The sequence below is a fragment of the Oncorhynchus mykiss genome, chromosome 30 (genome assembly GCF_013265735.2).
Source record: "Oncorhynchus mykiss isolate Arlee chromosome 30, USDA_OmykA_1.1, whole genome shotgun sequence".
In the NCBI taxonomy this organism is placed as follows: Eukaryota; Metazoa; Chordata; class Actinopteri; order Salmoniformes; family Salmonidae; genus Oncorhynchus; species Oncorhynchus mykiss.
The window spans coordinates 18,920,641-18,946,563 of NC_050570.1; the positions used below are offsets into that span (position 1 = coordinate 18,920,641).

The window sequence follows — 25,923 nt, forward strand, 5'->3', positions numbered from 1 at the left end:
ACCTATCTTTATTCCATATGATTGATATTCTTATCTGTAAAACTAATAAAATGGTGTGGATCACCCAATTCCAATGGTTAGGAAGTTTAAATACTGTACATGAGTAAGCACACAAACAACATCAACTTATTGTAAAATGACTTTTATTACATTCTTAAATCCACATATTGTGTCTCCATTGTTGCTACAACAAGAACTCTTAAATGTGTTAAAAAATACTCTTAGGCTTCATATTCATAATATATCCTAAATTATATATTTTTTTAAATCTAGATTGATTTCAATAATCATCTTAAAATAGAATGAAAACATGATAAATAGAAGTATCATGAAAAGATGTAGGGAGATATTATTGAAAAAATAGAATAACAACTCTCCAAGACAAAAAGGAGGACACTAAACTGATAAGAAAAAATATGACAGACTACGATAGAAATTAAGAAACAAAAGATCACAACAAAACCAACACAGGATACATAGATTAAAATCCATCTGTAAATGTAATTACATTTTAGATCCTATTTATTAAAAAATGTAGGCTCAAAAGTCCTGTAATAATATTGATATTAGACTGGGATCAAACCTTTGATACTTTTGTGAACAACATTCACAAGAACATGTACACTGTGATCAAGGTTTTAAGGTCTTCTTCTATTCCGCGCAAGGTGTCGGACTAGGTTAACTGATGAAAACACTGGAACAGAGAGCCCAGCTATCTCCCTGAGTGACTGAGAGGAAATGTAACTGCACACATTGCGAACTGCCTTAAAAGAAAGAAAAGCAGTTTTAGGTGTGCAAATACATAACCATCTAAGTTCTAAACACTTACAAAGCATTTCACTTACTAGAATCTCCTCTGCCTTACGAACCATAAACTCAAGTCAGTTAAACTAGTTCTGTGTAAAAGTTGAGTGTTGTTATGTTGAGAGAATTAAAAACCTCTTGTGCTGTACTTTTAAGGGGTCTCAGGCTGGATTGCTTATGAAGTCTACTGAGACATCTAACCAGGGCTGTTAAGACCTTCCTAACTGAAATCGGGAAAGACATTATTGCACAGTCCCAATATGACACAGTGGTAAGCTCCCAGAAAGGTGTATCCCCCTAAATACCAACTACTTTTATATATACAGTATGAAGAACCGCACTGTTCCAGCATTGCATAGTGAAACATGATTATTGAAATATAATTGGACAGAAAATATTCAAGGCCCGTAAGTGTTTCTTTCTTATTGTGGTAAAAGTAATACAAGTATTCTGCTCTGACCAAACCTTTCACACTGCAGCTTGTCTATGTACAAGCTTTGTACTGAGGGTGTTGAGAGTTTTTTGAAATCCCAAAAGCCCCTTTAAGAATAGTTCAAAAGTAATATCCTGCTACACCCAATGTCCCTCTCCATAAAAATAGATATTAATCTAACTTTAACTTCCTGGTATAGATTAATAAAAATCTGTGCTCTCATTGAAGACAGAGGGGCAGATTTAATGCTCCCAAATAAACCGTGTGGAAAAATATATAAACATAAAATACATATTTTTGTACTCTATCATCATCCTTCAAATTGCATTATAAATTCTGACATCTTAAATACTCTATAATCTAAATGTTGAAATCCCTAACTCTGGGGGGTAGCTGATGGCTCTGTTAACCCTTCATTATGCCGTGAGTGTTTTTTGAGAGGGTGAGGTAAACGGGGGAGGGTTAGGGAGAGAAGGCATCATTAACAAATCATCACACTTTCAGTTCAGTCTGAAACAGTAGACTGCCTAAAAACATACAGAGGGAGCCTGAGTCCCCACCTTCCCCAGACTGGTCAAAGCTCAAACTCTAAACACCCCTTCCAAATTGTTGTTGGTGCCGAGCTGGGAGACCTGGAAAGTGTTTTCACTACCTATTTGTTTTCTTCTTATCATCTGCTTCCTTTCCCTCTTGAACAAAGTCTTGTATTGGACCTACAGACCCCTGGTTTGAGGGATCCTTCATCTCCTGGGGAACTCTCTATCTCATTTGCTTTAGTCCTGCCTGTCTGAGGCAGGAGGATGTCCCACTTCTGTCAGTTTCAGGAGGACGTTCGTCAGTCTCTGAGCTGGAACCCTGAGATTATTTGTAGCACGAGAAAAGTGTCCAGATTGGGTGAGGGAGGGCTCATTGTCGGTAAGTGCTATTCATCTAATAATTTTCCATCCAGGTACCCCAGAATATGACCAGAAATACTTTGAAAGAGCAGTCCTGGCGAATCTATTTATTTATTTGCCTTTATTTAACCAGGTGAGTCATTGATAACACATTCTCTTTTACAATAACAACCTGAATCATTTTTACGTATTATACATCTCCCCCTCTCCCTCCCACTCAATGTATATATATATTTAAATCCCTGTCTAATTTTATTTTTACATGAGTAAATATAAGTGTATATATAAAGAACATTTAAAAATACTTATGTGATTCTTCTCTCTTGCTCTCTCTCTAAGTGGCATTGGCAAGGGAAAATGTAGTGGGACTGAGGTCTTTGATTGCACCTAAAAAATGTAAGTCGAGCTGAAAAATATCAGTGTCTGAATGTGTGCCTGTAAAAATACATGTATAGGTCAGCATAAGTGCTTTGTCTTAGTGCTGTGTGTGCAAGTCTGCATGCATGGTAATAGTTGCATCGTCCATGTCTTGCATGCAAAAAAATGTGACCACTTATCCATTTGATCTTGGTCCCTTTAAACAGTTTGTTCATAGGATACAAAACTGCAAAGTATGGGCACTACCAAATAAGAAACTGGAGAAAAAAAATTGAGCTGTCAAACTGCAATAAGATAAAAAAGAGACTACACAGCATCTCCTCCAATGGGGCAGGATTGTATAGTACATTCAGTCCCGTGCCTTGGGCTGTGCTGCATGTCTGTGGGGTACATTCAAGATTATCTTACAAGGACTTACACTGAGACCTGGAAAATAAGTTAAACTGGTTTTACAGAGGACTTCAGCTTAAGGGAGATCTCAAGCTCTCAAGCTCTTAGAAAAACCATCTGAGATTGCAAAAATACATTCTCAGAACCGTTTTACTCCCCCCAAAATAGGCAGCATGCATATAGTACCCAGCACCTAGTGTTGAATTTTGTAGCCTGGACTGGCTTACAGTCCAAGCAACTCCATAAGGTGGAGGTCTGAGGTGAGAGTAGTATGTCCTAAAGTGTAGCGTGCAGGGTTGTCACAGAGCTGCTGGTTACTTCGCTGTTGCCACATTCCTCTCCCTACCTCTCGTTCCCTACATATTTTTGTCTCTATATGAATCACTTTCATAGCTAAACAGATTTTTAGTCCATTGTGGAGTCTGGGAAGGTGATTTCACTGCTGAACACCTCACGGTACAGAGGGGGGAAATTGAATGCAGTCTCCGGGTGGAGCAGACGGAAAAACTCGAGCTTGTCAATGTGTAGATTACAGATGGACTTCATCATGGGAAGCTTGGACACCATCTTAGAGGTAGAAGAAGAGACACAGAGAAAGGAAAAAGCAAGATAGAAAATTGGTATCTTTCACATTCCACCCCAAATCCTTTAACAAAAGCCTGTTTGAGGAATAAAGGAATATATATGTACCTTTGCCAGTTTCTCCTCTGATGAGCCACCTCTGTGTAGACAATGTTGCAGAGCCAGATATACTTTCTCTTGAAGCTTCTGTACCTGTTGCCTGTCTGTCAACCATGGTCGGTCTGGAGGAAAAAAAGAGCAACAACCACAGTCAGTCTGCTGGTTTTCCTTCTTACATATTACTTAGTGTCTGTTTCAGAGCTGAGACATCACCCCAGTCAACGGGAAACAGTGTGAGAGGATTACCTGGTGACAGGAGAACAGAAGCACTGAACAGAGCCATCTCCTCTTCAGAGAGCTGCATACGACTCAGGCTCTTGGCCAGGTCAAACACAGCACCCACAAGGTCATCACAACCTTCAAGGAAAGAGGGGGGAAAAACACGTGTCTTCAAAACAGAAACGTCTGACTTGGTTCACTTTTTTTTTTAAAGTAAGCTATAAAAAAGGGTTGACCTAGCATTTTTCGACTATGTGGGTGGGTGAATATATGTATATACTTTTTTGTGTGTGTGTGAATATACTCTGATGAAATATTAATGCTTTGGTTTCATAAAGAGGGGACTCACCAAGAGCTTTGAAGGTCTGTGCGCTAGCAAACTTGCTATCAAACAGAATAGTGTTGTTGATGGGGTTGTAGGCGCGACACATGCGAATCAGAAGCACATCCAGACATCCTGAAGAGGAGACCGTAAAGAGACCGTAAAGATGGAGAGGGGGAGAGAGGGGAAGAGGAAAAGATGATGAACAAACAGCACATAAAAGGAAAGGTGGGCGAGAAGAAAAACAAGAAGATCCATCATTAGAATAATAACCTTTTTCTTGAACATCGTTGGAAACAGAATGTGGCCTTTGCCACATAAGGTTAAATTGATTGTATATTCTAAAATGTAGTCCTAAGTGGCAAAGTTTGTTTGTCTGCAGACACACATGTTTGTCAAATATACTATTGTGTATGAATGCTGTAGTACTGAAACATGGAAATGCAGTTAATGCTCAGGTTGTCTGAACAGGAACTACAGTGGGCTCCGAAATTGTTCACACCCTTGATAAAGATGAGCAAAAATGACTGTATATAATACAGTGGCAAGAAAAGGTATGTGAACCCTTTAGAATTACCTGTATTCCTGCATAAATTGGTCATAAATTTAGATCTGATCTTCATCTAATCACAACAATAGACAAACACAGTCTGCTTAAACTAATAACAGACAAATTATTGTATTTTTCTTGTCTATATTGAATAAATAATTTAAACATTTACAGTGTAGGTTTGAACCCCTAGATTAATGACTTCTCCAACAGCTAATTGGAATCAGGAGTCAGCTATCCTGGAGTCCAATCAATGAAACGAGATTGGAGAATCCTTCAAGATCCTTGATATCCTTTGTCTGCGCTTTTGGACTTCCGTCTTCAATTCAAACCACAGGTTTACAATTGGTTTCAAGTCCGGAGACTGAGATGTCCATTGCAAATGTAGATTTTTGTGGCCAATTAACTGTTTCACACACATCAATATCCACATGGAAATGGTTGATTAGCCACAAAATCCACATGTTGCAATGGCCATCTCAGTCTCTGAACTTGAACCCCATTGAAAACCTGTGGTTTATATTGAAGAGGGCAGTCCATAAGCGCAGATAAAGAATATCAAGGATCTGGAAGGATTCTGTATGGCGGAATGGTCTAAGATCTCTCCCAATGCGTTCTCCAACTCATAAAACATTTTAGAAAAAGGCTCAGGGACGTTATTCTCGTAAGGTGAAATCAGGGATGTCAATAATTTTGACCTCTACCTTTTTGAGAAAAATAATGGTTACTTGTTCAACAAAATCTCTTTCTCTGAGAAATTGTATTAGTATAAAATAATATAATTTCCCCAATGTTTCTTGCATACAATATAGCTCAGTATTTGAATTATTTATTTATACAATCATTTTTGCTCATCTTTATCAAGGGTGTGATTAATATCAGACTCCACTGTGTGCTTTGAGGTCAGAGAAAGCTGGTGTATGAGGCCATGGAATAGAGTTGTGAAATGCACTCACCTTATGTCCTAACAATAGGTACTGACCTGCTTTGAGAAGAATGACCTGGTCGTTCTGACAGAGATCCAGGAATCCAGTGATGCGCTTGGCAAACTCCACCACGTACTGGATGGCATTGGTGAGGTGGATGGCACACTGCTGCCACATGACCTCCGCAGACTGAAAGAGAGAACAAAGGGATGCCCATGTTAGATATAACATTGGGAATAGCGCATAGTCGTGTAAGAGTAAATAGGTCACAGGTCACTGAGTTAATCTTGGTACAGGACATTGATGTTTACCCTGCTCTGGAAGCTGCGTGTCTCCTCAGGGGTGTACAGGGACCAGATAAGCCTCTTCAGCTCCTCACTGCCGTGCTGACTGGTCTCTATGTGAGACTTTACCACACTAGCAGTTATACGTTCTGGAAATGGACAAGACATGTATGGTTTAGCTATCAACCACACTCAATGAAAAAATTATCTAGTGTTAGTTATAGTGACATACAGCAGATGGTGATAGAGTGACTGTTCCACTTACCAATCTCGAGCATGGAGAATCCCTCGGGTAGAGGGTTGAGCAGTGCGTGTGTAAACAGCCCGGACTCGTGCAGCAGCTGGTACTCGTGCTTGATGTGGTGGTTGCTGTCTCCGAAGTCCAGTCTGTTCTGTTCGGGTGAGCTTTGAGAGGAGGAGCTGCTACCCCCGCTTCCCCCCATCATTTCCAGATTGCAGAACTCTCTTTCAGCGCCCTCTGGTGTCAGGGGCAGGTCACACAGCAGGCCGTCTGGCAGGGTGATGTCATCAAGGTCGCTGAGAGCGGCACTGGAGCCTCTGCTGTATGCCCGGCTGTGACCTCCGACCTCGCCTCCCTCCTCACGGGCGGCAGTTAACTCCTGGGACGCCTGGTGCTTCTGGACCTCAGCATACAGGCTGTCTCTCTGCTTTTTGGACATGCGGCCAAACTTCACCGCTGTACCAGGAAAGGAGATAGAGTCAGTAAATAATCAGGGAATGAATTATGAGCTCATATAGTAAGTCCATATGGAGCCAATATGGAACTTGAACATTTGCAAATATAGAAGAAAATCCACTGATAATTTCATTTCATGGCATCACTGCTGTCTCTCAGGCATGACTCCAGGAGTGATTTTACACAGTGTAACACAACTCCACATTTGGCCTTTCAATAAGACCCAGAGAGCTCTAGCGTCCTGTGAAGAGACAGACAGGGGTCCCCTCTGGACTGACCTTGCTGTGTGTGTGTGTGTGTGTGTGTGTGTGTGTGTGTGTGTGTGTGTGTGTGTGTGTGTGTGTGTTTCACACTCACCATCACGGCTCATGCCTAGGGCCAGGCACTTCTGCAGCCGGCAGTGTTGGCAGCGATTCCGGTTGGTGCGGTCAATCAGACAGTTCCTCTGCCGGGAACAGGAGTATATAGCATTGTTCTGCTGGCTGCGTCGGAAGAAGCCCTGCAAACACACACACAAGCACAAACACCATCAGGGAGGCAGGTAACCTAGTGGTTAGAGCGTTTGGCCAGTAACCGAAAGGTTGCTAGTTCGAATCCACGAGACGACTAGGTAAAAAATCTGTCGCTCTGCCCTTGAGCAAGGCACTTAAACATAATTGCTCCAGGGTTGCCATCAATAATGGCTGATCCCTGGCCGTGATCCCACTCTCAGGGGGAGTGGGAATTGCAAAAAAACACATTTCAATTTCATACCAAACACTTATGTGTTAGTTATAGTGACATACTTGTACAGGTTACACAAGTGTGAAACAGGACACATAAGCTTGATCTATTTGACCATGAATACAGGTGCAGGGATGGATGGGTACTGGGCAAGGGCATACAATATATAAATAGTCTAAATTGATTGAATTTGCTGTGGGTATTCTAGTGGGATGACAGTAGGCAGAACTAAAATAGAACACTTGAAGTAAGTATATCTCTGAGATTGAGGTAGCTCACCTTGCAGCCTTCGCAGGTGATTACACCATAGTGGATCCCTGATGACTTGTCCCCACAGATCTTGCAGGGTATTACTTCAATTTGTGCTGGAAGTAGAGCGAGAGGAGGAACATTTAGTACATTGCATACTTAACACTAAAGACACTAGACTAGATAATAAAATATAACTTGATGGTGACTTGGGTTTTGATCTCTTCATGATATGGTCCTTAGAAACTGTGCCAGAACTGTCTGAGGAAGTGCAAGACAGGTGTAGATATACCTACCCTATCAAATAAGAAGGGATAGAAACATCTGCTCAATCTTTGCTCCCAACTGCCCTGATTTTGAACTAAACAGAAACACTATACTCCGAGTCGGTATCCACGTCATACGAAGGAATTTCCCTTGACAACACCCACAAATTGGGGAAAACAAACATTCTTTCCCATTGACCCCCATTGTATAAGAGCCAACTTCATTGTCAATTTTTTGTTTGACTGGTACTATACCTGTGGAAAAAATGTCATCACAGGTAAGACATTTAACTTTTTTAGTATAATCTGTTTGTATCGCCACTCACTACTTGTAGCTGTATAGTCCATTTGTTTGTGTTGTTGGTCTTGGCTAGCTTAATGTTCTAGCACTGTCATGAAAAGGGGCATGAGGGAAGCCATACAATATGATGTTTTTCTAAGTAGTGAGAAAGCTTGGGCAGAAGCAGGCAATGTTGAAAAGTATCCTTTAGACATGTTGTACTTTTCTTGAATGTAGTTTTGTAATTGACTGAAACAAACAAACAACAAGAAAAAGGTTAGGTTTTTTGCTGTGAGCCAATGGGGTAAACCACAGGTTGTTTTCCCCACAGACGTGCGGGGACGTGACGTTTCATCTAATACCGACTGGCACTATCAGAGTCAAAAGCCAATTTGCAGCATTTTGCAGGAAAAAACACTCCATACTGGTGATACGAATATAGAATTTATTCATATGAACAGAACATTTAACAGTATGTGCAACAGTGTGTGTACAGCCCTGAGCCCTCTCTCCCTGGAACAGGCTATTATTTACATCATACCAGAGTAGCAGGTTAATTGCATTTACTGGGCCTGGGGTAATAACATTTCACTGTTCCTCCTCCAGGGTGAATTAAATGTTAGAAGAGGTTAACAAAAGCCCCCGCTTCAGGAGAGCCTCCTCTGCTACACAAGATAAAATGGCTACTCTCAAAAACAAATGGTTGTTTTTCTGACTGCTGGGTGTGTTAAATATTTTTTTTCGAAACTATTTTGTATTACAGTGACGCAAGGCGTTATGCAACATTTACTTTGCAGGTAGCAACTGTATTAACGGCCCTTTACCAGCCCAACCAATCACCCGAGTGAGCCTGTGTCTAGATACAGTAAGTGCGGGAGCAAAGCAAATGACTAAACTATAAAGTTGAAATCTCAGCATCATAGATAGGAAGGGAGAATGCTCAACTACAACTGCTTGTGAGTGGGAGTCTTTTGCATAATGTGAGTGAGATATTTGAGTGGCTTCCCGGATATAATTCCTACTGACCTACAAAAAGCAAATAGGGAAATAAATATATAAAGGCAGTGGAAAAAAACCTCTCTCTCTCTCTACCCCATCTAGCGCCCCTGGCCCCCACCCTCTCCCTATTATATAACTGCTGTCTGGCCGAGTTTCACGAACACACTCATTCAGGGGAGGTGACCCTAGCAACGCCGTGACGAGCCTACCCCTTCCCTCTCTTATCGCTCCCATAGGTTCCTGGGAGCATTGCTTTGTCTCTGATATGTTAACTGACATGCTGCTCAGCTGTGTGGAACAGTCAGGCTATGAGAGAGGAGGAGCTGTTCTACTGACACACTTTCCAATTCAGCAAGGGGAGGCGCTTTGGTTGGCATCCCTGGCAATTCATCTAATTTCTTTCTTTCCTGTTTTAAGGTGGAACCAAATCTGACTCAATCACTGACAGGGGAATGGAAATGTTCACAGGCTAAAGAAAACAGTCCATGTTTGATTAGTGAAAGATTGATTATCACTTTAGAATCTGTAGAGTAAATACAAGTGTATCGACATCCATGTTCCACTTATGTAACACCAGGGAGTGTGAGAGTATTTTAAACATATCTGCAGTATATTCTGAAGGGGCCCTGATTGTAACTTACACTTGGTGCTCAACTTGTGGAAGCATGTCAGGTATTTGTGCAGTTTCAGCTGTCTCGGAGCAGTTCATAAAACTAGTTCTACCCCTAGCATAACCACTGAGTCCTGCAGGAGTGTTATGGGCTGTCTGGACAAGTCAGTTACATAATGGGTCATGGCTTCAACACCTGAACCCTTTTTACACAACTCTAATTCATTTCAAGACATTTGAATCACGTGAAAAAATATGGCATTTAAAGTACACAAAGTACAACGCAGTATGTAGCACTATGGAGCACTGCAGAATGTCAGCAAAGTTCCTGGACATTGTTTCAAGAATGACAAGTTCTCGTGGGCCTTACTTTTCTGGTTTGGTCAGTGGGTCAGGGATGTTTGACCTGAAGTCTTCCTCTGCCAACAAGTTTAAGCAAAGGACTTTGTCCTTTACGCTCATAAATTAACTCTCTCTAGGAAGACTTATCTCATGGAAAACAACAAGTAATAACTATGTAATAGCCATTGTCCCATGGTAAATACTAGGTAATTAGTGGGCAGAAAAATAAAGTGTAACCAATATGATTAAGATAATATGATATAGGCTACATATAGAGGTACCCGTTTAAAAATTATTCAAATTAAGGGAGGGTCCTTATGTTGCAATAGCCTTTTACTAAGTGGGAGAGGAGTGTTGTGAAATTGTTGTCAAATAACTCTTCATGTATAATCTAATTCAAACCAAGCACGATGATACTCTAATTCAAAACAAGCACAGCGATACTCAGTGGCGTGTCCAGGGGGTGGCCGAGGATGGCCACAGCCTCCCCTGAAATCTGATTGCCCACACCTAGAAATTCTGAAATCTGATAGGTCGTCTATGAATATATTGATTATTTGGAACAAGACGCGTACCGACAGTAAGACTCATCAAGCTCACTGGAGAAAGAATCGGAGCGAGCAAAACTGCGCCCCTCTGTTTTAGTATGTGTAGCCTATGTATCTGATGCTGTCTGGATAAAATAGTATGACATGTTTATTTTTGGCCAGACAGCATCAGATACATGGGCTACAGATACTAAGACAGAGGGGCCCTGTTTGCCTCGCTCGGATGCTTTCTCTGGTGAAATAGATTCAGCCTCTTGTGAATTGTAGGGAAATTATGAAACACGGATAGACACGAACTTGAAATATTTTATAAGTTTGTTTCTTTTTTATTGGTAACATTTTGGAGGAAGCCTGGCTTCCCTTGGTATCCATGAACACACGCCACCTTGTAGAAAAATGATGTTTGCTAAATACTGCACAATTTAAACACTTGCCCAAAACACGTGTAAATATTAGACTAGAAATTGTGCCTTAATGTATCATACTCATGCTAAAATGTTTATTATATTCTACTGAGTCATTTACTTTATGTTTATGTTCATATTGTCATATTGTCCGCCGAAGTTTGTCCCTCTCCTTGTTCAGGCGGCGTTCGGCGGTCGACGTCACCGGCTTTCTAGTCACCACCGATCCATGTTTCATTTTCGTTTTGTTTTGTCTTCATTATACACACCTGGTTTCCATTCCATAATCAATGTTCCTTATTTAACCCTCTGGCTTCCCTTTCTGTTTTGTGCGTGATTGTCGTTGTCATGTGGTTTCGTTATTTTATGCTCTGGATATTTGTGTTTTTCCTTGTTGGAACATTGCTTAATTTTGAGTAAATTCTCTGATTATTACTCATACCTGTGTCCTGCGCCTGACTCCACCTTATCCATTCACCTAATCGCTGACAGAATCACGCACCATAGAATGGAGTCAGCAGGTGCAACCAGCCATCCTCTCCCAGTGGAGGAGCGCGTCCAGCAGCACGCGACTATGTTACAGAGTCTCGGTACAGCCGTGGATCGCGTGCTGCAAACCATGGACCGATGGGAGAAAGGGGGTTTTCCGGTTAACCCATCATCATCACCCCAGCTCCCATAACAACCTACACTGATGTCCACCCCTGATTAATCAGGATCCAGTCAGATTCGGCTCTCGCTCCCGGGAGCGTATGACTGCCGGGTGCTAGGGGTTCCTACTCCAGCTGGAGCTTTACCTAGCAGCCGTCCAGCCGGCCCCTTCAGGACGGGAGAGAGTGAGCGCCCTCATCTCTTGTCTGATGGGTAAAGCACTGGAATGGGCCAACACCATCTGGGGAAGGGAAGGCCCGACGTTGGACAATTACGAGGATTTACGGTTTTTGATCATCCACCTGAAGGGAGAGCGTCGGGGGAACACTTGTATCATCTAAGACAGGGGATGAGGAGCGCTCAAGAGTTTGCGCTGGACTTTAGAACTCTGGCCGCCGACGTGGGATGGAATGAGCGGGCAATGATCGACCACTACAGGTGTAGTTTACGCGAGGATGTTCGTAGGGAGCTAGAATGCAGGGACACCACCCTTAACCTTGACCAGCTGGTGGACCTATCCATCTGACTGGATAACCTGTTGGCCTCCCGCGGACGTCCGGATCGGGGTCCGTCAGTTCCATCCCCCAGCACCTCTGATCAAACACCAATGGAGGTGGGAGGTGCTACTATGAGGGGGACCGGAGGGGGGACCATTCCCTGCACCACCTGTGGCCACAGAGGGCACACTGCTGGTCGGTGCTGGGGAGGTTCCCCGGGGGGTCGAGGTAGTAGGCGGAGCACTGGTGGATCATCCCAGGTGAGTAGGCACACAACTCACCCAGAGCTCCCTGTTGCACACATGTGGTTGCATATACGATTTCCTGAGTTTTCCCCGCGTTCGCAGGCGCTAGTAGATTCAGGCGCAGCTGGGAACTTTATTGACCGTTCATTTGCACTTAGATTAGGGATCCCTATTGTTCCTGTTAAAATTCCCTTCCCTGTACATGCCTTAGATAGTCGTCCTTTGGGGGTCGGGACTAATTAGGGAGGTTACAGCTCAACTCTGTATGATAACGCAGGAGGGTCATGAGGAGAGAATTGGTCTCTTCCTGATCGACTGTCCTGCGTTTCCTGTTGTGTTGGGCCTTCCCTGGTTGGCCTCTCATGACCCCACTATTTCGTGGCAACAGAGGGCGCTCAAGGGATGGTCCCGTCAGTGTTCAGTGAGGTGTGTAGGTGTTTCCTTAGGTGCAACTACGGTGGAGAGTCCAAACCAGGTCTCCACCATGCACATTCCCCCCGAATATGCCAGTTTGGCACTCGCCTTCTGTAAAAAGAAGGCGACTCAATTACCACCCCATTGACGGGGGGATTGTGCGATAAATCTCCTGGTAGACGCTGCACTTCCCAGGAGTCACGTGTATCCTCTGTCACAGGAGGAGACGGCGGATATGGAAACATATGTCACCGAATCTCTGGGACAGGGAGACATTCGGCCTTCCACTTCACCTGTCTCCTCAAGGTTCTTTTTTTGTGAAGAAGAAGGATGGAGGTTTACGCTCGTGTATTGACTATCGAGGTTTAAATCAGATCACGGTAAAATACAGTTACCCGCTACCTCTCATAGCCAGTATGACAAGAGTCATTGCATGGGGTGCGCTTCTTCACAAAATTGGACCTCAGGAGCGCTTACAACCTGGTGCGTATCCGGGCGGGGGATGAGTGGAAGACGGCGTTTTGCACCACTTCTGGGCACTATGAGTACCTCGTCATGCCGTACGGGTTAATGAATGCTCCATCAGTCTTCCAATCCTTTGTAGATGAGATTTTCAGGGACCTGCACGGGCAGGGTGTAGCGGTGTATATAGATTACATTATAATATATTCTGCTACACGCGCCGAGCATGTGTCCCTTGTACGCAGCGTTCATAGTAGAGGTGCTCGGCGCTCGGGTACGCCACTAAAACTCTGCCCCTGTGCTTTCTTTTCAAAGAAGCTCAGCCCGGCGGAGCGAAATTATGATGTGGGGGACCGGGAGCTGTTGGCTGTTGTTGGGGCTCTGAAGGCGTGGAGACATTGGCTTGAGGGGGCTGGACACCCTTTCCTCATTTGGACTGACCACCGCAATCTGGAGTACATTCGGGCAGCGAGGAGACTGAAACCTCGCCAGGCGAGGTGGGCCATGTTTTTCACCCGCTTTGTTTTCACCCTATCCTACAGACCAGGTTCTCAGAACGTTAAGGCAGACGCACTGTCCGCGGATCCCACTCCCATAATTCTAGCTTCTTGCCTGGTGGCACCGGTGGTATGGGAGGTGGACGCGGACATCAAGCGGGCGTCACATGCAGAGCCCACTCCCACACAGTGTCCAGTTGGGCGTCTGTACGTTCCATTTGATGTCCGCAATCGTTTGATCTGTTGGGTCCACACGTCACCCTCCTCTGGTCAGCCTGGCATCAGTTGGACAGTGCGCTGTTTTGCTGGGAAGTACCGGTGGCCCACGTTAGCCAAGGACGTGAGGGTTTATGTTTCCTCCTGCTCGGTGTGCGCACAGTGCAAGGCACCTAGACACCTGCCCAGAGGGTCACACCTATCGGTGGATTTCGTGGCGGATCTTCCCCCGTCACAGGGCAACACCATGATCCTGGTCGTTGTGGATCGGTTTTCTAAGTTCTGCCGTCTCCTTCCTTTGCCCGGTCTCCCTACGGCTCTACAGACTGCGGAGGCTCTGTTCACTCACGTATTTCGGCACTACGGGGTGCCTGAGGATATAGTTTCTGATCGGGGTCCCCAATTCACGTCTAAAGTCTGGAGGGCGTTTATGGAACGCCTGGGGGTGCCGGTCAGCCTCACCTTTTCACCCCGAGAGTAACGGGCAGGTGGAGAGAGTCAACCAGGATGTGGGTAGGTTTCTGCGGTCCTATTGCCAGGACCAGCCGGAGGAGTGGGCGGTTTTCATCCCCTGTGCTCTGGATATTTGTGTTTTTCCTTGTTGGAACATTGCTTAATTTTGAGTAAATTCTCTGATTTATTACTCATACCTGTGTCCTGTGCCTGACTCCGCCTTATCCATTCAACTAATTGCTGACACATATTCTTATCTTAAATTATTTCTTATTGTTGCTGCATTGTCAAGAAGGAACCTGCATGTAAGCATTTCGTTGGAGTGTATACCATGTGTATCCAGTACATATGACTCAAAAAACTTGAAACATGAACTAGGTTGAATGTCATTACACTTATGGTGGTTGTAATAGATGTCCCTTTCCATTAAACGTGCACAGGTAACCTACTTAACCTACTTTTTGAAGTGATTTGTTTGACAATCAGATGAAAACATCATGACTGGATGAGTTCATGACACATTTAAAAAAAATGTTGCGTACGCGCAGTTATTATATTGAAAAAATCCCCCTAAACTGGGTCTGTGCCCCACCTTGGCCACCCCATTCAAAATGTTCTGGACACACCACTGGCAATAATAACGTACAATACTAGCTAGCAAATTCACACTGCTTCAAAAAGTGCTGACAACATTCATGCTTTATTTAATATGCAGACAATTGTGATTGAAGGTGGGAAATGTTTTGCAGTTAGTAGTGAAGCAGTTAGTGGTACTGTCAGACTTCTTTCACATAGGATTTACGATATGTTGCCTGTAAAAAAAAAAAAGGGCAATGTTTATATGACCCCCTTACAAACAGGCCATTCAACTTTTATATAGCCATTGCTTAAGGCTGGCACCACAGGCTGAAATGACATTTTTATTATGTACAGTTGAAGTCAGAAGTTTACATACACTTAGGTTGGAGTCATTAAACCTCCTTTTTCAACCACTCCACAAATTTTTTGTTAACAAACTATAGTTTTGGCAAGTCGGTTAGGACGTCTACTTTATGTATGACACAAGTAATTTTTCCAACAATTGTTTACAGACAGATTATTACACTTATAATTCACTGTATCACAATTCCAGTGGGTCAGAAGTATACATACACTAAGTTGACTGTGCCTTTAAACAGCTTGGAAAATTTCAGAAAATGATGTCATGGCTTTAGAAGCTTCTGATTGGCTAATTGACATCATTTGAATCAATTGGAGGTGTACCTGTGGATGTATTTCAGGCCTACCTTCAAACTCAGTGCCTCTTTGCTTGACATTATGGGGAAATGAAAAGAAATCAGCCAAGACATCAGTGGCTTAAGGACAACAAAGTCAAGCTATTGGAGTGGCCATCACAAAGCCCTGACCTCAATCCTATAGGACATTTGTGGGCAGAACTGAAAAAGCGTGTGCGAGCAAAGCATGTGCGAGGCCTACAAACCTGACTCAGTTACGCCATCTCTGTCAGGAGGAATGGGCCAAAATTCACCCAAATTATTGTGGGAAGCTTATGGAAGGAAGGCTACTACCCGAAACGTTTGACCCAAGTTAAACAATTTAAAGGCAACGCTACCAAATACTAATTGAGTGTATGTAACCTTCTGACCCACTGGGAATGTGGCGAAAGAAATAAAAGCTTAAATAAATCCTTCTCTCTACTATTATTCTGACATTTTACATTCTTATAATAAAGTGGTGATCCTAACTGACCTAAGACAGGGAATTGTTACTTGGATTAAATGTCAGGAATTGTGAAAAATTGAGTTTAAATGTATTTGGGTAAGGTGTAAATTTCCGACTTCAACTGTACCTATCAATTTTAAGATTTGTTGGTATCTTCGTCCATTAATATCAGTATTTTCAAGGAGTAAACATAAAAATGTCAAACTTGAATGGAATGTATTTTTTAAATTTAGTTTATCATACTACTGTCATCAACATTTTTATGAATTTTAACCACTTTAAAATAGGCATAAATCAATAATTGCAATCTCACTACATTAAATTACACATAATTTAAAAGCATATTTCATAGAGAATGTTACAAACTGGATTATATTCAGTAACTTACTTTGAAGAGATGATGATTGGGTCTAAATAGTCGTTTGGTAGCCTAAATACAGTGTACTCGTCTTTAACTGCTATTTCCCAAAAGTCAGACTCTTCCCACACACAAATGTATTTTTCTCAGGTTCAAAAGCATTTGCATTCACCAAATTTTCTATGGTTATCCTAAGATGTATTCTCCAGACTTGCACAGAGTAAATTGTTGATATGTTGTAAAAATGTTATTCTAGATAACATTTTCTTTGGAAAAATGAACCAAAAGTGTCTTTAGTATTCTACAGATAGAAAGATGAAAAATGTATTTATCCAAATCTGCTCTGGACATCTCAGATCCTGGAGTATTTTAACAAAATTAAACTTTAGGCTAACTTCATCCAGTGTCCCCCCAAAACGTTTTGTGCGATATGCAAATATGTGCATATTTAATGAGATGTTGCCTAATTTGCATACTTTTACAACATATTTCTAGAACATGTTAATACAAAAAAGTCTTAGAAAAGTCTGGTAAAAGTTGATTGTTATATGATTAAGGGGTAGAAAAAATACCCTATCAGGGTATGGTGCCTTGCAACTCACAACTGAGCAAGAGAAATTCAACTTTGACCCTGTTGTTTCGATCATTGTCATGGTAACCTGACATGACAGAAAGCAGCATCATCAAGTTCTAAATTCCTCCGATAGGACAGAAGAGAGTGCACTGCTTTCATTTCTTCACATTCACAGCAGTAAGTTAGCAGTTCGTCATACTTGTTGCAGGCTGCAAAGGCGTCAATTTCCTACTTAACTCCACATAAAAAAATCTGGAAAAATATGCATACTGTCTTAATAAAACTACCTTTTCCTCCCCCATGCTATGGTGGCTAGATTCTTCTGGACGTTTAGTCTAGCAGGGGTAAACAACAGACTGGTGCAACCTGTTTGGCTGAATGCGGTACATAACACATAGCCACCCAAGACAGTAGGGGAGAGGGAGGGACAGGTAGCCTAAAATCACACACTGGCAACGATTTTCAAATGGAAGATGCACCACCAAATTTTACAGTACATATGGGGGTATTTGAATTTGGACCACAGAATTATACCTACGGAGGAGCGGCTTCTATGGAGGATCTTTGAAGGTCTTTTAACTTCACAGTTGGCTTAACTTTGGACCAGAGAAGCTAGCTGTGTGTGCACAGTGGCACCCGAATGAAAAAAAACATCTTACTTTTAATAAATCCAATGTGAAATATGATAACTATAGTGTCCCTAACTAGCAGTGAAAAAGTTAATCCATTCTAATTACAAATCTCTCTCTATCATCTGAATCACACTTGTAACTTCAGTAGGCTACAGCTATGCTTCAGAGGGGGAGGGGCAGGTAGCCTACACACACACACTGGCAAAGATGTTCAGCTTGCAGGCAGACACTGGAAGAAGTTTCTGATTGACAGAGGTAGGGCTTTGCATAGGTGCTTGCTGTGTTTTTTTTGTGGGACTGGAATAAAATGCCCGGAACGTAAAATAGTGTTATTAACCAGTTCCCATGATTTTAAAACAATGGATCTGTTCCGGAACAGTTTAGATCACTTTAGTTCTCAGGTTCTGATTATGTTCCTTGAAAGATGTTATTTTCTAGACTTCAGTTCTGTTCCATGAACCGGTACTAGCCCCTGGTTTTATGTAGTCACTGGTCGCGGGGGATTAGGAGTGTATTGCCGGTTACGCTATTTACATTTGGGCACCAAAGACCAGACAACGTATACTTTAGTGAACCTTGGAACCTTGGGGCATACTAGGTCAGTTGGTGGAAACAAAAGTACAGGCTTTGTCGCCTGCAATAAGTCAGCAAAAAGTTGCTGGCAAAACGTCTTGGTTTGAAAGGTGCAGGCTTTACTGCAGGTTTTACTGCTGGGACAAGCAAACTGTCTGTCTCTGTCAGCCAGTTTGCTTGTCCCAGCAGTAAAGCCTGCAGTCACAGATACTTTTCTCTCTTATCTTACCTAACCAAACAGCTCACAGGGAGTCCGAAGGTCCTATTTACCTTCTACTTTGTATTTACTTGACACGCTGTATGTTTATCCTCGAAGTAGTACCGCATAGCGATATACTTTAGCACAAACGCTACAGCCAGAGCGTTTAACCTACATTGCATATGCGCGATAAGGGTGCTTTAAGGTATATATAATATGGTCCTCTTGTCCTAGAGCTTAATTGCAGGGTTAAGGGGACATTTAGTTCTTAAAACATAACCCTCTCTCTAGGCTGGGCTGCTGATGGGGCCTTCAACTACAGTACCTAGCTTGCACCTGTTTTCTAAACAGTTGTGTGGATAGTGATAACTTATCCCTCTCTCTCTCCACTTCAGTGTGACCTACAGACACAAAGTACTCTGTGAGAGGGTATGGCTGATACAGAGCCCCACTCTTTAAATATGCCAGGAGGAGAGAGTAATTCCTCTGTAGGAGTAACAGGAGTTGACTGAGAGGGCCTAAGGCAGGAGTGGATGGTGCAAAAATGGTTTTGATTTTTGACCTTTATTTAACCAGGTAGGCTAGTTGAGAACAAGTTCTCATTTGCAACTGTGACCTGGCCAAGATAAAGCAAAGCAGTTCGACACATACAACAACACAGAGTTACACATGGAATAAACAAACATACAATAAATTATACAGTAGTAAAATCGATAAACAACATGTGCAAATGAGGTAGGATAAGAGAGGTAAGGCAATAAATAGGCCACGGTGGCGAAGTAATTACAATATATCAATTAAACACTGGAATGGTAGGGTGTGCAGAAGATGAATGTGCAAGTAGGGATACTGGGGTGCAAAGGAGCAAGATCAATAAATAAATACAGTATGGGGATGAGGTAGATTGGATGGGCTATTTACAGATGAGCTATGTACAGGTGCAGTGATCTGTAAACTGCTCTGACAGCTTGTGCTGGGAGATATGAGTCTCCAGCTTCAGAGATTTTTGCAGTTCATTCCAGTCATTGGCAGCAGAGAACTGGAAGGAGAGGCGGCCAAAGGAAGAATTGACTTTGGGGGTGACCAGTGAGATATACCTGCTGGAGCCCGTGCTACCGGTGGGTGCTGCTATGGTGACCAGTGAGCTGAGATAAGACAGGGCTTTACCTAGCAGAGACTTGTAGATGACCTGGAGCCAGTGGGTTTGGCGATGAGTATGAAGCGAGGGCCAGCCAACGAGAGCATACAGGTCGCGGTGGTGGGTAGTATATGGGGCTTTGGTGACAAAACGGATGGCGCTGTGATAGACTGCATCCAATTTGTTGAGTAGAGTGTTGGAGGCTATTTTGTAAATGACATCGCCGAAGTCGAGGATCGGTAGGATGGTCAGTTTTACGAGGGTATGTTTGGCAGCATGAGTGAAGGATGCTTTGTTGCGAAATAGGAAGCCAATTCTAGATTTAATTTTGGATTGGAGATGCTTAATGTGAGTCTGGAAGGAGAGTTTACAGTCTAACCAGACACCTAGGTATTTGTAGTTGTCCACATATTATAAGTCAGAACCATCCAGAGTAGTGATGCTGGACAGGCGGGCAGGTGCGGGCAGCGAACGGTTGAAGAGCATGCATTTAGCTTTACTTGCATTTAAGAGCAGTTGGAACACATTTAGGGTTGTGCTACAACCACAGTTCCACACAACATATATAAATTAATGTCTATTTGGCTCTGCTTCCAGACAAATAGTCAGACTGTGCTTTGGGTCAGCAGTTTTTCCATTGTAGCCTATAGGCTTTATCTGGGGCCCAGAGGTTTTCCATACTGTATAGGGAATCAAAGGATGATGCCATCCAGCAGGGAGTTAAAGCTCAGGGAGTGGAAAGTTAGCAGTTAGTTGTCAGAGAGAGGCACCTTCACACATACTGTAGCCCCACTGTGAACATCTCCTGACAGATAGTGACTTTGCGCTTGATCAACAGTGCCCTTGGGAGCAGAGAGCTGCCATCACTGCTCTGCTTTGTCTTTGATTCCTTGCTAAAACTATACCCTAAAACTATACCCTACATGGCTGTAGAACTTCAGACAGTGTGGCAGACAGAGTTCTCTTCTCACGTTATAGGAGAAGTGCACTTCATAAAAGTCATTGCTACAGTGGCTAAAGCCATTGAGTTTACAACAGTCCTGCCATTGGCACCTGAGGGTCCATCCATAGTCACAGAGGTGTGGATTACCGGGGAGAAAGAGAACCAGGATATATATAATCGATTCTACTATATATTGATGCAAGCCGTACTTGAAAACAAATGGGTGACATAGATTATGGTTAATGTAATCAAGTAGCTAAACTCACAATGGAAACTGAGTGAGGGCTTAAGGTGTCCTGCTGAGAGGTGAATGTAGGCTACTGGTTGTTGGTCCCCATATCCTGCTGCGACTCCGCATAGAAATTGCATAATAAATGTAAAATCCGGATGAATATTTTGGATAAAAGATATTAGATATTAGATTTTTTTTAAATTATATATATATATTTTATTTTACCCCCTTTTTCTCCCCAATTTCATAGTATCCAATTATTAGTAGTTACTATCTTGTCTCATCGCTACAACTCCCGTACGGGCTCGGGAGAGACGAAGGTCGAAAGTCATGCGTCCTCCGAAACACAACCCAACCAAGCCGCACTGCTTCTTAACACAGAGCGCATCCAACCCGTAAGCCAGCCGCACCAATGTGTCGGAGGAAACACCGTGCACCTGGCGACCTTGGTTAGCGTGCAATGCGCCCGGCCCGCCACAGGAGTCGCTGGTGCGCGATAAGACAAGGATATCCCTACCGGCCAAACCCTCCCTAACCCAGACGAAGCTAGGCCAATTGTGTGTCGCCCCACGGCCCTCCCAGTCGCGGCCAGCTGCGACAGAGCCTGGGCGCGAACCCAGAGTCTCTGGTGGCACAACCACTGCGCCTACCAAATAATAACTGGCCTACAATAAATTGTTTAATATGCCTTGTAGGTAAAGGAGGTTGCTTGTACACCAGAAAAGGCTCTGTTTTGACAGTCAACCGCATGGGTTTGCACATGCCATGAAACCTCTGCTCTGCCATCCCCTAGTAACCACTGGTTATTTTTTCACTGATAATGTCCTCAGATTGAAGTAATAATAGGCTCCTGTTAATGGGTTGCCTTAGAAATGACGAGAACCCTCAGAAGCCATGCCTCCCCAAACGCCCATCCTCCACCCTCTCTGAACGCTGTGTAATCCTCAATGACAGAACTAGGTCAATGGAACAGCGGACTCTACCTCACACAGTCCGCCATGACTGGATGCAGAAAACAACAACAACACCCGCCCACGCACCACGAGTAGGAATGAAACGAAATCAGCACTCTCAAGTTTTGAGGATTTGGGGAAAAATATAATATAATATAATATTAATACATATATTTTATATGATCAAGTTAATTATGGCCAACAGTACTAATGCAAATACAACCTACCCACGTCCAGAATGGCAAACAGAGCTGAACAAAGATAATATGTAGGCCTAAAGTCTTTCAATCACTCTCCCACCTCCCTTTTCTTACATAACAAAAAATGCTTGCTGCCAATTGCTGGCAAAGACAAACAAATCACCATCTACATTCATCTGCACACTAATAGCCTATGGGACATTTTTACTTGAGTTTGGTGTACTTTTTAAATGTGCAAATTTAACTTTGTAAAACATCCTGACGAAGCACATAGAGTGGGCTACTTGATTATTTGTCATATCTCATGGCCAAACAGTTTAACTTATCTGAGATCTATGTCGTCGTTCATTCCCAAGCGCGCCCAGTTTCAACACATGCACCTCGGTCCGACAGTTCAGTAGACTATTTCAAAGTAATGCGTCTATCACAGTTTACATTACTCCAATAAAAAACTGTCACTTTAATGAGCAAAACCCAGACATAGACATATATGCTATACATGTTTGTAATTATTAGAATAAATGTAAACGTACCTCTCATATTCTTGCTGTTATTATATTTGAGTCGCAAAACTCAACGTAAAGAAAATAAAACGAAGGAATATAAAGATTATATACGCTTTTTCGCTCCGAAAAGGAGCTGTTGAAAGTAAAAGCAACAAATCCTAATATGTTTTCTAATAGCTGGTATGTGAAACAAACAAAATATCAAACGAATAGGTTAAGTTTGTTAACGTATTTACTCCGTGTAGCACAAGTATTCTTCCTGTGACTGTTCACAATGAGGTATTGTGGCGAACTCCTGGTCTTCCCACCTCGTTCCTGTACTGGTGCTCACTGTCTCTTATCGCTCGCTGCTGTAACCTTCTTTCGGCGCGTGGACTCTCACATGATCTTGCTCGACTGGCCTGCCTTTTTCCCGCGAAACAGCGCGCGGCCCCGCGCGCTTAAGGAGGATCGGGCTTTCACTTGCGTGGGAAAGTGTGGCAGTGTGTCACAGGAGCAACATCGTGGGAAATATTCCTACGAGGCTTTTCTTTTCCTCGTTAAATTACATTCTTAAAAAGTAGGCTGTCTCAAGTAGACGTAAGCATAGCGGTGCTCTGATTGTGTGTTTTGCTATTTTCTCTTCTCCCACTACAAGGCTATTTTGTGATCAAATAATAAGCATTTTATTACATAGGCTATATGTACATTGATAGTTCTGTATTCAAAAATCAAACCTGTCTAATATCAAACGTATCCTGTTGCATACATTTTTTAAAATGTTTTATTATCAGACTTGAAATCATTAATTCATTGACATTTTTCTTCAGTGAGAACCTATGAGCATAAAAACTATTAATTATAAAGCAGCAATATGCATCCATCATGTAACACAAGTAAAGAAATACAAAACAACATGTCTTGGAGAGAAAATATGTAGGCTATGAACCTTTATATGCATTTTTTGTAAACTTTATTTAGCTATGCAAGTCAGTTAAGAACAAATTCTTATTTACAATGATGATGGCCTACACCGGGCCAAACCCGGCCGACAATGGGCCAGTTGTGCGCAGCCCTATGGGACTCCCAATCACAGCCGGTTGTGATAGAGCCTGGATTCGAACCTGGGTGTCTGTAGTGACAGAAACCGCTCAGGGATGTCACCATGAGGTCAATGGTGACTTTAAAACAGTTACAGAGTTCAATGGCTGTGATAGGAGAAAACTGAGGAAGGATCAACATCATTGTAGTTACTCCACAAAAGTAACCTAAATGACAGTGAAAAGAAGGAAGTCTGTACAAAATACATGCATCCTGTTTGCAACAAGGTACTAAAGTAAAACTGCAAAAAATGTGGCAAAGAAATTAACTTTATTTCCTGAATAGAAAGCATTGTGTTCGGGGGAAATCCAACACAACACATCACTGAGTACCACTCTTCATATTTTCAAGCATGGTGGTGGCTGCATCATGTTATGGTTATGCTTGTCATCGGCAAGGACTTATGAGTTTTTTAGGATGAAAACAATTGGAATAGAGCTCAGCACAGGCAAAATCCTGAAGGAAAACCGGCTTCAGTCTGCTTTCCAACAGACACTGGGAAACAAATTCCCCTCAGCAGGACAATAACTTAAGGAACTCTGGGGGCGGTATTTCTTTTTTGGATAAAAAACGTTCCCGTTTTAAACGGGATATTTTGTCACGACAAGATGTTCGACTATGCATATAATTGACAGCTTTGGATAGAAAACACTCTAACGTTTCCAAAACTGCAAAGATATTGTCTGTGAGTGCAACAGAACTGATGTTACAGGCGTAACCCAGATAAAAATCCAATCAGGAAGTGCCCCATATTTTGAAAGCGCTGCATGCCAATGACTCCTTATATGGCTGTGAATGGGCTACGAATGAGCTTAGGCTTTCTACGTATTCCCCAAGGTGTCTACAGCATTTTGACGTATTTTTACGCATTTATTTTGAAGAATATCTGTAAGGGACCACATTGAGCAAGTGGTCACATGATGGCTCCCGCAGAAAATCTTGCGTAAAGTACAGAAGTAGCCATTATTCCAATCGCTTCTAATGAGAAACCAATTGTCCCGGTGGATATATTATCGAATAGATATGTGAAAAACACCTTGAGGATTGATTCTAAACAACGTTTGCCATGTTTCTGTCGATATTATGGAGGATTTTCCGGTCGATTTCTCAGCCAAACGTGAAGAACAAACGGAGCTATTTCGCCTACAAAAATAATATTTTTTGAAAAAAGGAACATTTGCTATCTAACTGGGAGTCTCCTGAGTGAAAACATCCGAAGTTCTTCAAAGGTAAATGATTTAATGTGATTGCTTTTCTTATTTTCGTGAAAATGTTGCCTGCTGCTAGCAGGGCATAATGCTATGCTAGGCTATGATAAACTTACACAAATGCTTGTCTAGCGTTGGCTGTAAAGCATATTTTGAACATCTGAGATGACAGTATGATTAACAAAAGGCTAAGCTGTGTCTCAATATATTTCATTTGTGATTTTCATGAATAGGAAGATTTTCTAGGGATATTTATGTCAGCTGCGTTATGCTAATTAGTTTGAGGCGATGATTACGCTCCCGGATCCGGGTTTGAGAGTCGCAAGAAGTATTAAAACAGAAGGGCAGATATACACTGGAGTTGCTTACCAAGACAACATTGAATGTTCTTTAGTGGACTAGTTATAGTTTGACTTAAATCGGCTTGAACATCCATGGCAAGACTTGAAAATGTCTGTCTAGCAATGATCAACAACCAACTTGACAGAACTTGAATAATTTCTAAAAGAATACTATACAAATATTGTAAAATCCAGGTGTGCAAATCTCTTAGAGACTTACCCAGAAAGACAGCTGTAATCTCTGTCAAAGGTGACTCTGTATTGACTCAGGGGTGGGAGTCCTTATGTCAATTAGCTCAGAGCACAATCGGCACACAACCTAATACATGCTCAATCGAAATGTATGTGTGTATGTTAAATATGTTAATGTCACCGAGAACATTTTATTTTATTTGTGTGTGTGTATGTGTGGGAGCTCCTTACAATGAGCTAATGTCTGTTCAGCGGGCTAATCAAGCCAAAAACAATGCTAATACGGGTGATGAAAATAGAAATGTGGTGAGCGTGGTTAAGACTAAAGTGCTATGATGTAACTTCTAGACCTACTTAAAGGGGAATTTTACCCGGGCTCTGCCACAGCAAATAGTCACTACTATATCAACAACATTATGTTTTTATTTTTATCCAGACCACAAGCTGGAACTAGCACATTTTAATTTCACTGGTAGAATTGGAAAGTTTCAACTTCCTGTGTATTTGTTTGCTCATAGTGAACCACAAAGTCCGGCATTCCCTCTCTCCATACAGCCTTTTCTCTCAGTTCCTCTCCACCCTTTTCTCTCAGTTCCTCGCCACCCTTTAATCTTAGTTCCTCACCACCCTTTTCTC

General features: G+C 42.4%; 1 protein-coding gene across 1 annotated transcript; it reads right to left on the bottom strand.

Moving 5' to 3' along the window:
• Window positions 1-126: 126 nt before the first annotated feature.
• Window positions 127-22,894, bottom strand: LOC110521482 (nuclear receptor ROR-beta). The gene is made up of 10 exons (XM_021599058.2): window positions 22,494-22,894; window positions 7,583-7,668; window positions 6,938-7,079; window positions 6,149-6,580; window positions 5,911-6,032; window positions 5,656-5,788; window positions 4,151-4,258; window positions 3,829-3,939; window positions 3,592-3,704; window positions 127-3,468 (listed from the first exon to the last, which is right to left on the bottom strand). Exons 1-10 carry the CDS (start codon window positions 22,498-22,500, stop codon window positions 3,307-3,309), a joined length of 1,416 nt encoding a protein of 471 aa, XP_021454733.1. The 5' UTR covers window positions 22,501-22,894; the 3' UTR covers window positions 127-3,306.
• Window positions 22,895-25,923: the final 3,029 nt, after the last annotated feature.